The sequence below is a fragment of the Panthera leo genome, chromosome E2 (genome assembly GCF_018350215.1).
Source record: "Panthera leo isolate Ple1 chromosome E2, P.leo_Ple1_pat1.1, whole genome shotgun sequence".
Classification (NCBI taxonomy): domain Eukaryota; kingdom Metazoa; phylum Chordata; class Mammalia; order Carnivora; family Felidae; genus Panthera; species Panthera leo.
The window spans coordinates 5,520,785-5,536,718 of NC_056693.1; the positions used below are offsets into that span (position 1 = coordinate 5,520,785).

At 41.3% G+C, this 15,934-nt stretch overlaps 2 protein-coding genes across 2 annotated transcripts in view; both read left to right on the forward strand.

Moving 5' to 3' along the window:
* LOC122208840 (zinc finger protein 208-like) overlaps positions 1-15,934 on the forward strand; it is a 46,362-nt gene that overhangs the window by 14,100 nt on the left and 16,328 nt on the right. Inside the window, 1 exon segment of the mRNA XM_042920299.1 lies at positions 4,718-6,749. Coding sequence (XP_042776233.1) covers positions 4,718-6,749 — 2,032 coding nt within the window.
* On the forward strand, positions 8,830-15,847 carry LOC122208770 (putative protein ZNF720). Its single transcript, XM_042920212.1, has 4 exons — positions 8,830-8,902; positions 9,949-10,082; positions 15,115-15,241; positions 15,738-15,847. The coding sequence occupies exons 1-4, from the start codon at positions 8,830-8,832 to the stop codon at positions 15,845-15,847; spliced, it is 444 nt and encodes a 147-aa protein (XP_042776146.1).

Sequence of the window (15,934 nt, forward strand, 5' to 3'; positions counted from 1 at the left end):
AATAGAAGGGTCCTGGAAGAAGATAACAGGAGGAAGAAAATATATTTGAAGGAATAATAACCAAAACATTCCCTATTCTGGCTAAGGAAACAGACAGATCCAGAAGGCACAGGGGCACCTGGGTGGCTCAGTCAGTTAAGCATCGGACTTCAGCTCAGGTCATAATCTCACAGTCCGTGAGTTTGAGCCCCACGTCAGGCTCTGTGCTGACAGCTCAGAACCTGCAGCCTGCTTCAGATTCTGTGTGTGTCTCTCTCTCTCCCCTTCCTGTGTTCATGTTCTGTCTCTCTGTCTCAAAAGTAAAAACTTAAAAAAAGTTTTTTTAAATAAAAAAAAATCTGGAAGGCACAGAAAACTCCCGTGAAAATCAACAAAAGCAGGCCCACAGCAAGATATATTAGAAAATAATTTTCAAAATACGGTGATAAAAAGTCTTCAAAGCAGGAAGACATCTTTCACTTATCAGGGAGAACCATAAGGTTACCTGGTGATTCTTCAACAGAAACTTGACAAGCCAGAAGGGAGTGGCATGATCTATTCCACGTGCTGACTGGGAAAAATAGGCAGCCAGGAATTCTCTATCCAGCAAGGCTATCATTCAGAAGGGAAGGAGAGACAGAGTTTCCCAGACAAGCAAAATCTCAAGGAATTCCTCACCACTGAACTAGCCCTGCAGGAAATGTCAAAGGGGAATCTTGAAGTGCAAAGAAGACACCAAAAGTGACACAGAAAAAGGATCAAGAAAGTTTCTAGAAACAATGACAAAATGAGTAATAAAATGGCAATAAATATATATCAATAAATACTTTCAATGAAAACGTACTGTACATTCCAATCAAAACACAAAGGGTCTCTGGATGGAATAAAGCAACCAAACAAAAACAACAAAAAATAAAGCCCAGACCCATCTATGTGCTGCCTACAAGAGACTCCATGCAGACCTGAAGACACAGATACAAAGTGAGGGTGATAGAGAAACCTTCCTCATGCAGATGAAGGTCCAAAGAAAGCCAGAGTAGCAATACTTAGGACAGACAAACCAGATATTTTGTTCTTGTGTGGCAATTACCCTGCTTTGGTACCAGGGTAATGCTGGCCTCCTAGGGTTATTTTGAATGGGTTCCTTCTATTCTATGTTTAAGATTTTAATGAAGAGTGCCCTAAATTTTGTTTTCTTTTTAATGTTTGTTAGAATTGACCAATGAAGGCAAGAGGCTGTGGGCTTTCCTATGCTGGGAGGTTTTTTATTCCAAACTCAACTTGTACATTTGTGATGGTCTAAGAAGATTCCTTATTTCTTGAGCTCAAAATTCATTTCTCAATCTTGGTAACTTGTGCGTTGTTTAAAATTAAATTTTTTTCTACTTTGTCTAACTTGTTAGTATATCATCGTTGATAGTGATCTGTTATCACACTATATATTTCTGTGGTTATCTGTTCTGGGGTTTCTGTTTCATTTCCCATTGGTGCTTGAGTTACCTCTCCTTTTTTCTTAGTTAATGGAGTTGGAGAATTTCCATTTTTGTTTGTTTTGAAAAACCTGGGCATTATTTTCCATGTTATTGTTTATTCTGGTCTCTCATTTCTAATTTTTAAATTTTTAGTTTTCTTTATGTGTTTATTTATTCTGAGCAAGAGAGAGCGTGCATGCAAGCTGGGGCAAGGGGCAGAGTGGGAGAGACAGAATCTTAGGCTCCTCACTGGGAGTGAAGCCCTACCCAGGACTTGATCCCACAACTCTGGGATCATGACCTGAGCTGAAATCAGGAGTTAGACGCTTAACAGACTGACCTACCCAGGTGCCCCAACTATTTAATGAATTTCTGATTTTTCCTTGGTATTTCCTTCTCCTCCTGCAGAGCTGAATGTGGGGCTTGAACTGGCTAACCACGAGTTTGTGAACTGAGCCAAATTCAATTGCTCAGACGACTGAGGGGCCCAGGCACCCCTGTTGTTGTTTTTAATATTTATTTGTTTTTGGAAAGAGAGAATCCCAGGCGGGCCCTGTGTGGACAGCACAGAGCCCGAGAAGGGACTGGATGTCACAAACCATGAGATCATGAAAGGAGCCAAAATCAAGAGTCTGATGCTAACCTACTGAGTCACCCAGGCGCTCCTTAAAGGCAAAGACCATTTTGTGTGTTTCATTCACATTGCAGAATTTGGGTTCCCAATTCTCCAGTTTACATTTGCACACACATTCATTGCCAAGTGATTGTGGGAAGGGTGCACTAGCTGAGGGAAATTTGAGAGAGCCACAACTGCTGGCCTATGAAGCAGACTCAAGCCAGAAATACTGAACTCAGACTATGTCCTTTAAAAGATCAGCAAAAGAGTGCAGTCATCTCTGGGTGACCTTGTGAACAAACAGGCATTCTTCCTATTGGGGGTGAAATTCTTTTAGTACCTGTGGAAGGCAATTTGGTAATATCTAGCAAAATTATGTATACTTCTACTAATTTTGAGCACATCTCTTTGCTAACAGTTTCCCCTCAAATTTACCTACACAGTACTTGCAAACTTGCACAACAGTGACCTTCAAGTATTCACCACCCCTATGTAAAAGGCAAAGACTGGGAACAACCCAAAATCCTTTGGTAGAAAACCAATGAAGTGGAATAATGCCCAAATAATAGGAAGGAGGAAAATAATGTACCTATATAATTTCATTTAAAACACACTTTTGGAGAGTATCTAAGGAAAGAAATCTTTGTATTTTGGTAGAGTATTAATAGGTGGATACATGGAAAATTATACGGATAATAATTTTATAATCCTTAAATGATAGGAGGGAGACTTTTCTATCATTTTAAGATTCTCATCCTTAGGATCTATTAAAAACTTGAAAATCAGTGTAAATAATAGTGTCACCTAAGAAAATAGCTTATTCCAATAAAGCAACAACCAGTATTCTCCCCTTGGACCGTAGTTCTCATTATATCGCAATTGTTGGCAAGTGTTCAATAATATCCTGCCCAATGCCATTACATTCAAAATGTGCCCAAAGCCATAGAGAACCACCACGTGGTGACCAGGATCCACTGGCCAGCTCTTACCTGGAAACTGAGATGCTGCTTTCCCACAGTCTACCTCATCTCAAATGAGCCCCTCCCCTGACGATGGAGGCTTGAGCCCCAGTATTGCCTCTGGTCCTGGCAACCAATGATTCTGCCATGACAGGCCTGCAAGGACCAAATGTGCAAGGCAGACCACCCATTGTAAATAATCAAACCCTCTCACCCTGTGGAGCTGTGCCAACTTCCCCTTCTGACACTCCAAATTCGAGGAAATCTATGTCTAGTTCTTCAATATCAGAGGCACAGTTGTTGTAACAATCATTTCTTGGGGATGTGGAAAAGAGGAGAATGATCTTTCCTCCAAAATTTTGGGCAGGAGCTGCTTTCTGACCACAAGAGTACTGGTACAGTTCTCAAGGCTGTAAGGGAGGGCGTCAAAATGCCATTGTGGTACATGCCTGGGCTCTTGCTCTACTCTCCAAATGAACTTGCACAGTGTGCCAAAATGCACCTTTCTTTCCCCCAGGTACCCAAAATCTCTATGCTGTGTTAAACACCCCAGATTGATATGTAGGTAGGTAAGTAGGTAGCTAAATAGCTAGGGAGATAGACAGGCAGACAGATGTCTTCATGATGGAGTCCTGGTAGGTTTTATCTTTTTGGAAAGTGATAGCCATTCTTTGTTATCTACTTCTTGCCAGATAATTATCTATTGTGGGCTAGATTTATCTTTATTTCTATGGGATCAGTTATACTGTGTCTGCCTTCACTTCTTCACTTCTGATTTTAGTTAGTCTTCTCTATCATTCTGACTTCATTAGAGACAGGTCTGTTGACTTTGGGGGGTTTTCTGAACACCAACTTTTCTGTTGTTGATTGTTCCTATTTTTGCTTTATTCTACAGTTTTCATTTCTGTCTTAGGTTTCAATTGCCTTACTTCTGCTAATTTTGAGCACATACGGTACTTTCTTCACTTTCTGAGAGACAAGAACGTGATTTGTGCTACAGCAAGAGATGCTACAGAATTCTCTACTAAGCTATGTGGTCAATTCGTTGTGTGCAAGTTTACGTGTCCATGGAAGAAGGAAGTCCTGGTGATTTCTTCTTAGCTGTCTTCCTGATATTCTGATTGATGTTAACGTTCTATATTAGAAATTGTCAGTACATACCTCTGAGAGTAGTACCCCAGAATGATTTTACTTTTCTCTTTTTTGACCTCAGTCAGCTATATTTTCACACGGCACCGATACATTCCTGCCAAAGTCATGCATTGACGCTTCGATCCAAAAAGGGTCATGAGTAGACATAAACACAGTTCCCTTGAGAATGTACACTTAACGACAGACTGGAACAAGGTTAGGGAAAATGAAGGGCAAAGGTATCTGGGGACTCCTTTCCAGAGACCAATGATGAATGTAATAGATATGGGGAAGTCTTTTATCAAAGTGCCAACCTTATTCCACACAGGAGTATCCCTAAGAGAGGGAATCTTTATAAATATATTGAATGTGGGAAAAATTTTAACCTGTCTTCCAATGTTGGTGGTCATCAGAGGATTCATGAGGGAAGAAACCGTTGCAGATGTAATCAACCTGGGAGCATGTTTAGTCATTCATCAAGATTCAGTACAGGTCAGACAACTGGTACAGGAGAGGAAAGTTATATAGGTAACGTATGTGGCAAAGCCTTTGACCACCAGCAATGGCATACTGGACAGAAACCTTACGAATGTGAAGAGTGTGGCAAGAGCTTTAAATTGTGCCCAACCCTTACTCAACATAAGTTAACTCACATTGGAGAGAAACCTTACCAATGTAAAGAATGTGGCAATGTCTTTAACCAGTCCTCAACCCTTACAGGATATCAAAGAATTCATACTGGAGAGAAAACGTACCAAGATAAAGAAGATGGCAAGTCCTTTATCCGGCCCTCATCCCTTACAAGACATCAAAGAATTCATACTGCAGAGACACCTTCCAAAGGTAAACGATGTCATAAGACCTTTAGGCATGATTCACAACTTTCTGAACATCACAGGATTCATACTGAGGAGAAACCTTATCAATGCAAAGAGTGTGGCAAGGCCTTTAACTGGCGCACAGCCCTTAGGAGACATCACAGAATCCATACTGGAGAGAAACCTTACCAGTGTAAACAATGTGGCAAGGTCTTTCGGTACTTCTCAAACTTCATAAAACATCGCAGAATTCACACTGGAGTGAAACCTTATAAATGTAAAGAATGTGGTAAAGCTTTTAACTGGCACTCAGCCCTCAAGACACATCACAGAATTCATAGTGGAGGGAAACCTTACCAATGTAAACAATGTGGCAAGGCCTTTACCCGGCCCTCAGCCCTTACAGAGCATTGCAGAATTCATACTGGAGAGAAACCTTACCAATGTAAAGAATGCGATGAAGGCTTTTACTGGCACTCAGCCCTTAAGTTACATCAGAGAATCCATAGTGGAGAGAAACCTTACCAATGCAAAGAATGCGGCAAGGCCTTTTCCCGGGCCTCAGTCCTTACAGAACATCACAGAATTCATACTGGACAGAAACCTTACCAATGTAAAGAATGTGGTAAAGCCTTTAACCGGCTCTCAGCCCTTATGATGCATCGCAGAATTCATACTGGAGTGAAACCTTACCAATGTAAAGAATGTGGCAAGGCCTTTTTCCACCAGGAACACCTTGATGTACATCACAGAGTCCATACTGGACAGAAACCTTACCAATGTAAAGAACGTGGCAAGGCTTTTGGGTTCGTCTCAAACTTTATACAACATCGCAGAATTCATGCTGGAGTGAAACCTTACAAATGTAAAGAATGTGGCAAGGCCTTTTCCCGCCAGGCATATCTTAATGTACATCACAGCATCCATATTGGAGAGAAACCTTACCAATGTAAAGAGTGTGGCAAGGCCTTTAAAGTGCACTCAGAACATACTCGACATCACAAAATTCACAGTGGAGAGAAACCTTACAAGTGTAAAGAATGTGGCAAGGCCTTTAACAAACAATCATCCCTTAGACAACATGAAGGAATTCATACTGGACAGAAACCTTACCAATGTAAAGAATGTGGCAAAGCTTTTAACTGGCAATCGGCCCTTAAGAGACATCACAGAATTCATAGTGGAGAGAAACCTTACCAGTGTAAAGAATGTGACAAGGCCTTTTCCCGCCAGGAACATCTTGATATGCATCACAGAGTCCATACTGGACAGAAACCTTACCAATGTAAAGAATGTGGCAAGGCCTTTTCCCGCCAGGCACATCTTAATGTACATCACAGAATTCATACTGGAGAGAAACATTACCAATGTAAAGAGTGTGGCAAGGCCTTTAAAGGGCACTCAGAACTTACTCGACATCACAAAATTCATAGTGGAGAGAAACCTTACCAATGTAAACAATGTGGCAAAGCCTTTAACTGTCAATCAGCCCTTAAGAGGCATCACAGAATTCACAGTGGAGAGAAACCTTACCAATGTAAAGAGTGTGGCAAGCCCTTTAAAGGGCACTCAGAACTTACTCGACATCACAAAATTCATAGTGGAGAGAAACCTTACCAATGTAAAGAATGTGGCAAAGCCTTTAACTCTCAATCGGCCCTTAAGAGGCATCGCAGAATTCACAGTGGAGAGAAACCTTACCAATGCAAAGAATGTGGCAAGGCCTTTACGCACCACTCAAGCCTTACCAACCATCACAAAATTCATACTGGAGATTGACCTTACCAATGTAATGAATGTAGCAAGGCCGTTCCCCCCAGGCACATCTTAATGTACATCACAGAATTCATCTTGGAGAGAAACTTTACCAACATAAAGAGCATGGGAAAACTTGATTACTGTTCAACTTTGACTTATTAACACAGAATTCATATTAGAGCAAATCTTCTAAATGTTCAGACTATGACAGAATTTCTAAGGACTTCTCCATTGTTATTCCACATCAGATAATTCATAGTGAAGAGTAATGATACCCATTGGGAATGTGGCAAGATACTAAAGCAAAGCTTAAACCCTGATTCTTCGTCAGAGAATATATACTGGAGATGATCTTACCAATCCAAAGAATTTGGCAAGCCTTTTAATCAGTACTCAAGCCTCATCCAACATCACAGAACTCATACTGCAGAGAAAACTTACAAAGAATGTGGTAAAAAACGTTTCAGACTGCTCAAGCCTTACTCATTACCATAGTTCCTGTTGCACTGAGACGTTACAAATATAATGAATGTGGCAAACCTCTAGCCTGGACCTCACAACTGCCTCAGTATCATAGGTATGACACAAGAACAAAAGTATAACATGTAAAGGGAGTGGCCATGCCTTTAACTGGAATTCAGTCATGACTCAGTATCTCCAAATGCCTACTTGGGGATAATGTATGAATAAGGAAAGACCTTTTTAAGTATACACTTTGGAAAACAAAGCCATACAGAGAGGAAAGTAACCTGAAAGATATAGTTAGTCATCTAATTATCTGAACATCAACTGTCAATAAACGTCACAATTCACAGTAGAAAGGAGTACATCGGTCACTCTATTCAGACGTTCTTCTCCATAAAAATACTTAACCATATGGGATAAAACAAAGTGGAACACTTAGATATCGAGTATGTGGGTATGCCTGAAAATAGACACAGGGCTGTTTTTTGCATAGGAATAAGTAATTTCAATGTGTTTTTGTTTTACCTTGGCCCTCTTTAAGATATTGACTGCAAGTATTAATGTATCTGTCCTCCCAAATCATTTCAAAAAATTCACTGATTCCCAGTGGGTGTTGAAAGTATGTGGCTGATTCTTCCTGCATCATAGATATCAGATGCCCTTCCCTCTTAGGTGGGACTCCTGCATACCTGATTTTCCATGGAGATGGAGGACAATATCATGTACAATCTATGAACAAACCTAACTGGAGATGTCACTTATGTTTGTAATACTGATGTAAGTTATTACGAAATGGGTGTTCAGAACGTCATTCTTGAACATTTATGAAAACTGAAAAAGTTTCTGAATGTTACAAATAAAATGTTTTGTTTATTGGTTTTGTGCAGTCCAGGCACATACTGAGACAAGTTCTTAACAGATGTAGTTAGAAGTAGAGAATACCAGTTGATGTGGTTGAAACGAAGAAACCTTCACACATATCATAAAGGGAGTAACTAACTCTTCCCTAACATGGCCTAGGATTGTACACTGACCTCTTTTAAGAATTACCTGAGGTCTCAAAGTGTTCTGGTATGCAAAATTAAGGTGTTAACAAAATAGATTTTTATAAGATGTCTCCTTAAAGCCTCCTGGTAACCACAAAGCAAAACCTGTAGTAGATACACAAAACCCAAATCGAAAGGAATCAAAGTACACCACTAGAAAATCAACAAATCACAAAGAAAAAGACCAAACGGGTAAGCAAGGGGCAAGTACTTCTACAACAGCTAAAAACATTGAAAACAATGACAAGAGTAACTCCATCCATACCTGTGTCAATAAGTACTTTAAATATAGAGGGACTAAATTCTCCATCCAAAAGATACATTGTCTGAAAGGAAAGAAGTACAAAACTTAAGGGTATGTGCTGCCTTCAAGACACTCACTTCAGGTGTAGGAACACACTCAGGCTGAAAGCACAGGTGTGGAAAAAGATCTTCCATGCCAATGGAAAAAATGTCTTCAAGAATTCTTTCTTGGCCATCAGCTCTGGACCACCCCACTATCACCCCAAAACTTGCTCATTCGCATGTATCAGAGAAAGTTCCATTTGTAAACGCGTGTCCTTCTGTGAAGCAGCATGGAGGAGAATGTGTAAATTTACAGAAACTCTGATCAGTGGAGAAGGCATGGATTCAAATCAGGACAATAACCATACCCATGGTTACTGTGTTTTCCTTGCTCACTTCCCAAATGCTTCCCAAAAGGATCCTGTGTGGAGTTTGCATTAATAATCATTGCTGCTACCCTCCCCCTCAGATTCCCTCAACTGGTGTGGGTGGAAACAACAGTGTTGTTTTAGTGAAGTGCTCCAGGGGATTCTGTTATGGGATTTTTACATAAATACCCAGGATTCAGGGATTTGTTTTCTCAGCGATTCAAAGAATAAAGATGTGGACACAAAATGAGCAACAGGCAAAACTTAATACAGTATAACAGAGGAAGAGTAGTAGGAAAGCTCTCTTTACAGAGAGGGGGCATTGGAATGTGAATACCAGTGACAACAGGCAAGGGCCTTTGTGGTATAAGGTTCTGGTCTCTCCCTCTTCCCTTCCCCCTTGTTCCTTCTCAAGTCCTACACTTACTGGATTAACAACTCCAGGTGCTGGGTTGTCCCTTCCTGATTGGCTCATTTCTATTCCAGGAGGAGTGGTCTATGACCATACTGTTCCTTGTGGGTTTTAAGTTTTATCATCTACTACCAGTTTTTAGTTAGGTCTTTAGTCAAATTCCTGCGGGGGAGTAGGTGGTGTCTGTCACATTCTTAAGAGGAACCTTACACCTGAGGGGGTTTTCGGTAGTCAGACATTCCCAGCATTGTTCCAAAATGTGTTTTCCCCACCCAGAGACCTCAGGTCCTAATGGTTCCCATTCTCCCTACTGAATCCGATCTTTTCCTATCAAAATGCTAAGGGAAGCCAGAGTTAAGCAAAGGCTTCCCATTAAGTTATCAGAGTTGAGTGCAGGCTTTGGCTCAAGGGTCTCCTGTACAGGAGTTGGGGAGGGTCAGGTCCATGTAACACACTGTTCCTATGCTCAAGCAGAATTTGTGGGCTTCTGTGTGAGGAGAGCCCCCCGCCCCCTGCCAAAAGCAGAGACAGGAAACTCAGAGGCTGGTCTTCAGGTGGGACACCATAGTTTGTGAATAGCTCCTGACACAAATGATGAGGAACTTGGGTCTTTTTTGCATTTCAAAGCTCTGCCTGCAGGTGACCAGGCTACTGCTGAAGAGGTTGCAGTGGTGGCTTTAAAGCCTTTTGCTCCCACTTCAGCTGGGATTTCTCCACAAAAATCTGAGAAAAATCTTGAAGAGGAGAGGAAAGGAGAAATGGCCAATTCTCAGGTAAGCCTCGAGTCCATTGCAAGAGAACCTGTCACCTTGTTCTCAGGATAATCCATGCGTGTAGAAATTGCAGGACATCTGGGTGGTTCATTCAGTTGAGCATATGACTCTTGATTTAGGCTCAGGTCTTGATCCCAGGGACCTGCTATCCAGCCCTGCATCAGGATTCCTTCTGAGCTTGGAGCCTACTTAAGATTTTCTCTCTCTACCTGAGTCCCTGTCCTCCATTTGCATGCATATTCTCTCTCTCTCTCTCTCTCTCTCTCTCTCTCTAAATGAAAAAATTGTAAATACCAATGGTTTTATTTGTTTAGTTCTTATGGTTCTGCTTTAGGTTTTCACCTAATTTTTTTTTTAATTTTTTTCAACGTTTATGTTGTTGTTACAGAGACAGAGAGCATGAACGGGGTAGGGTCAGAGAGAGAGGGAGACACAGAATCCGGAACAGGCTCCAGGCTCTGAGCACAGAGCCGGATGTGGGGCTCGAACTCACAGACCACGAGACCACGACCTGAGCCGCAGTCGGATGCTCAACCGACTGAGCCACCCAGATGCCCCAGGTTTTCACCTAATTTTTAACATTTCAGAAATGATATTCTAGGTTATGTCTTCAGAACACTCCTCCCCTATATCCAAGAGACTTCTCTCCCTTTTCTCCAACCTGGCTTCTAGTAGGGCAACAGCAGTTGTCACTTTGAATTAAATTCCTACAAGTATTGAAAATATTCCCTTTGTGACAGATCCAGAGAGGTAGGTGTTGAGGCCAAGTGTCCTGTTGCTGATGGGGTCTGGTCCTGGGATAGCAATCAAGGAAAACCATTCCCATGTAGGTCTTATCCGAATGCTTTCTGTGCCCCGGGTAGAGGAGGATTATGAAAATGCACAAATACACAAGATGGATATGAGGCACAGAATAACTTAGAATGTTCCTGCTCTTGAGGATGTGGAAAAGCTACTTTAAGATATCCTAGATATTCCAGGACATGACAAGTATATGCAGTAAAGTCTCTATAAATCCACTGTGCTTAACTTGTTTATATTGTGATTTACTGTTTGGGGTCACAAGAGCACACCGGCGATCCCGTGTCCTGAGGTGTACCTTAGGCACTGATAGCACTTTGTTTCCTTACAGCTGATGTTATCTTCTATCACTTGGGTTTGTGCTCTCTGCCAGATTCCTCCCCTGTAATGTTCATATTTTTCTTATCAGTTGTAATGATTTCAGCCAGATTCCCTGAGTAATTTCCAGACACCATCACATTTAAACTGGAAATATCTTTCTCCTAGTTTCTCTTTTCTTGTATTCTTTTTACCTTGTAGCTTTTTTCTTTTAAGTTTTTAAGTTTATTTTGAGAGAGAGTGAGAGCAGGGGAGTGGCCAAGAGAGAGCCAAGTCCCAAGTAGGTGACACAGGGTTAGCACTGAGTCAGACACGGGGCTCGAACTCACAAATCAAGACGTCTTGACCTCAGCCTAATTCAAAAGTCAGAAGCTTGATTGAGCCATCCAGGCACCCCTTCCTTGTAGTTTCTGAGGAGGAGGACAAATGCAAAAGCAATGTGGATAAAATTGAAATTTCTCACAACTTACAAGACCCGCAGAAATACTCAAGACTGGCCAAGGAAGATATTCCTCAAGGAATTCACAACTGCTTTAATGGTGATGCTTTCCTAGAGGCAAACAGCAAGCTTAGCTTTACCCTAGATAGAATTCCAGGTCCTGGAAGTCTTCTTTAACATAGGAAATCCCTGTAGAAACTTATAATTCTTCCCCCCCCCCCCCAACTTAAAGTATATAATCAACAGCTCCTCTCAATCTCCTTCAGCTCCTTCTTCCCGCAGATCCTGTCCCTGTGCTTTTACACAAACAGCCTCGTTTACCAAAATGGCTCAAGGCTATTTCCTTGAACATTGTCTCCTCGCCCACCTCACATTAGTCCCCACCGGACAATGATACCCTCATTGTTGTGTAGTAGATGTAATGACCTCTACATCGAGGTTCTCAATGAGTCAGACCTTCATCCTGTAGCTTTTTGTTTTGCTGCATAGTCATGACACATGCATACTCTATTTACTTCTGTGTATTTCAGAAAAAGAAAGAAGAATCACATAGTACCAAGAATTACCATGTTTGAGTGTCTTAAAATCCTGAAATAAAACAGCACAAATGATGAATGAAATAAAGCTTTCAATGAGGGGCACGTGCATGGCTCAGTTCATTAAGCGTGGGACTTCCACTCAGGTCATGATCTCACCGGTCCTGAGCTGGAGCCCAGCATCAGGTGAACAGGAGCCATGCCTCTCCATTTCTCTCTCCCTCTCTCTCTGCCCCTCCTGGTATTCTCTCTCTCCCTGTCTCTCTCTCTCTCTCTCTCCTTAGTAATAATTAATTAAAAAATAAAATTTTAAAAAGCTTTCAAATAAAAACTATATTAGCAGAACATGGAGTACTATGGTCAAGACAACTCTTGAGATACTCTGTAGTGCCAGATAGTTTATTGAAGTAGCACAGGGCAGGACCCATGGGCAGAAAGAACTGTACTTTGGCTGCATGAAGCTTATATGTTCAAGGGGAGGGTAGGTGCACAGAGTGTTCAATCACAAATGTTTCTTTAAATTTCTACGTGTAAAAGTGCTTCTGCAAGATTTCTCTGGTGCTTACCATTCAGTTCAATATGAAGCAGTGGTGACATGTCCCTGTTGTCATGAGACCCTGGAAAAATGTAATAACCAGGGATACCTAGGTGGCTCAGTCACAGCCTGGAGCCTGGAGTCACAGCTTGGGGTTCTCTCCCTCTCTTTGCCTCTCCACCTTTCACACCGTGCTTACCCACGCTCTCTTTCACAATATAAATAACCTTAAAGAAAAATGTAGGAACCAGCCTTTATTTGATGAATGTCCACATAATACAACTGTATGTTAGCTTTCTGTCCTAAAGGTGAAAATTTTTCTGATTGTATCCCTCATCATACTAGAGTCAGAAATAACTGTTGTATTTGTATCTTAATGTGTGTTTGTGTTGATAGTGTGAGTAAAAGACCTAAGCACCATTATCTACAATTAGTTTTATGAGTTTCATGTCACTGAAAACGTTTAGTTTGATTTTGAGGCAGAGAGAGAGAATCCCTAGCCAGCTCCAGACTGTCAGCACAGAGCCTGAGGTGGGGTTTGAACTGGTGAACGGTGAAATCATGACCTGAGCCGAATTCAAGAGGTGGACACTTAACCACCTGAACCACCCAGGTGTCCTTTATTGAAAATGTTTCCTAGTCACAAGTATACTTTTCTACATTTAATATCTATACAATTTCTTTGCATATTTATGGATGTGAGCATGGAATGTATAAAGGTGATCAATTTTGTGTGCATACCTTCTTTCCATCATTCTTCAGGTTTGACACCTGCTATGATCATTTGGTTAGGGGCCCCTCTGTATATTTTAGGTGTCATTTTAGGTCAACTCCAGGTCAGATGACCTGGGTTAAAACCTGATCCCTACCACGTACTGGATGCTTGAAAAAATATTCACATGGAAATAGAAGAATAATGTGTCTGTTGTCTTAGAATATGATTTATTTTCCAATAAGTTATGAAAAACTGTGAATGCTCTCTACTAACCAGGAAATGCTTGGAAAGGTTTATTGCCTTTCTTGCTATTCTAGTAGAACCCATAGTTGCTATGAATACCATTCAGTTCCAAGTTCCCCAAAAGTTCTTGTCTTTGAGTTCTTCTTCGTTATTGAAATATGTATCTCTTGGCCCATAGACTAATGCCTCGTTAGAAATGCAGACATCTACCCCATCTTAGAACTCCTGAACAGTATCTGCATTTTAACAAGATCCCCAAGGTCCTGTTGTGAAATTCTAATTCATATTAGAATATGCTAAGTACATTTGTCACTCCCCAGAACTTTCCATTTAAGAAATAGATAGCACACGTACTGTATGATGTAAATACAATATTCAAAATGTATATGCCTGTGTTGATGCCTTCATTTTAAAAATTCTCTTGAATAAAAACAGTATTTATAAAGGTTCTTACCTCCAAGGTAAAGAATATGCTAGAGAATAATACTGGGTGACAAATAATCTTACCTCATCAAGCAGGAACCTCACCTAAGCCAGAACCAGTTCTCCTAGTTAACTGAACTAACAGAAGTTCAGTCGTTGGTGGATCACAAAAAAACTATACCAGGTGAGGATGTGAGCAAAGCAAAAATGATTTACAAGAAACAAGGAAATCACAGGGAGGAAGTTCCAAATCAGATACTCAAGGAGGAAGGGGGAATGGTGTCCTTTGATTTAGGGTTAGCGTGGATATTCAGAAAGGGGAGGCCATCATCTTATGTCAAGTGGAGTATAAGGTTGCACATAAGCTTTAAGAGAACAGTTGTGTACATACTCTGCATATTTCATAGGAAATGAGGTTTGTGCTCCTCCTTGGGTGAGATTTTAGTATTATAATGAGGTAAAAGGGAGCTCCTGGGTGGCTGAGTCCATTGAGCATCCTACTCTTAACTTAGGCTCAGGTCAGGATGAAAGTCCTGAGGTCAGGCTCCACTCTGAGCATGGACCCTGGTTGGGATTCTGTCTCTCTCTCTCTCTGCCCCACCCCCACTTGGGCACGCTCTATCTCACTCAAAGACATAAGATTTAAAATAAAATGTATGTATGAGATGAAGGTAACTGTACTCACTCCGTAGTTTAGTCTATTATGCATTGGCTTAGGTGTGAGTCAGGGGTTAATCTCCAACTGAGCCCATCCAAGCTCTTCCTCAGGGCAGTCATTACCTTTTGTTGGATGGTTTCTGTTTCCACTACAGGAGACTATACCCATGGGGAGTTTTTTGTGAAGTAAAAGATAAGATAGAAAAAGCGGTTAAGTAAAGTGTGGAACTAAGATCGGTGGGTACAAGCACAAGCATTAAAGTCAGGTCTTGCAGTCTGGCTGGTGACATTAACTGCCCCTTTCATTTGACCTAGCATTATGAACTCTGCCTGTGGCCACTTGACAAGTGTGTTTTTTATTGCAGGGATTGCTGACATTCAGGGATGTGGCCATAGAATTTTCTCAGAAAGAGTTGAGGTGCCTGAACCACAGTCAGTGGGAACTGTACAGGGATGTGATGTTAGAGAACTACGGACACCTCCATTTCTTGGGTGAGGATAACTCTTTCCACGTTTCCCAAACCATACTCAGGGATTTGTTCCTTCCCTTGAAGACTGTCTCTTGGAATCTTCCTCTTTGCATGACTGGGATTCAGATCCCTGCAGTCAGGGAAAGAAGTATGGGTTTGTGGATGTAGAGAAAAATCTTCATGGTGTTTCCTTTTCAGCTTTACCTTCCCTTCCTTAGGGTAACATCATCATTTCTGTACATTAATGACAATTCTAAAGGCTAAGTGGCATAAAACGGTATCTCTTTTGTCTTAAATACCGATTTCTACTCATTACTGTCATGGTAGTACTCGGAAGTGGAGGTCAAGATCTGAACATGGAAAATTTGTCCTGCATGTTCTAAAGGGGTTGTTGGGCCACAACATTTGGGAAATCATTTTCTAGCTTCTACTCTGTCCTCTCTGCTCTACTAAGCACAATAGTGGATCAGAAGTTAGAATCTCCAACCACACTCATATTCTGTTTTTCTAATAAACAGGTCTTGTTGTGTCAAAGCCAGACCTGGTCATCTTTTTGGAACACAAGAAGGATGTCTGGGCCGTGAAGAGAAAGGAGACCGTAGCTACACACCCAGGTAGGTGGAAATGAAGCGGATGACAGAGCTGAGGTCCAGTCGTGAAGGAGGAATTGGACCTCAGAATGTGGTTGAGCAGCTCTCCTTGAATGCAAATTAGG

Coding starts and splice junctions, on each gene's coding strand:
- LOC122208770 (XM_042920212.1), top strand. CDS start 8,830: ATGTGTAAATTTACAGAAACTCTGATCAGTGGAGAAGGCATGGATTCA. Junction 10,083..15,114: donor GAGAAATGGCCAATTCTCAG/GTAAGCCTCGAG, acceptor TTTTTATTGCAG/GGATTGCTGACATTCAGGGA. Junction 15,242..15,737: donor CGGACACCTCCATTTCTTGG/GTGAGGATAACT, acceptor TCTAATAAACAG/GTCTTGTTGTGTCAAAGCCA.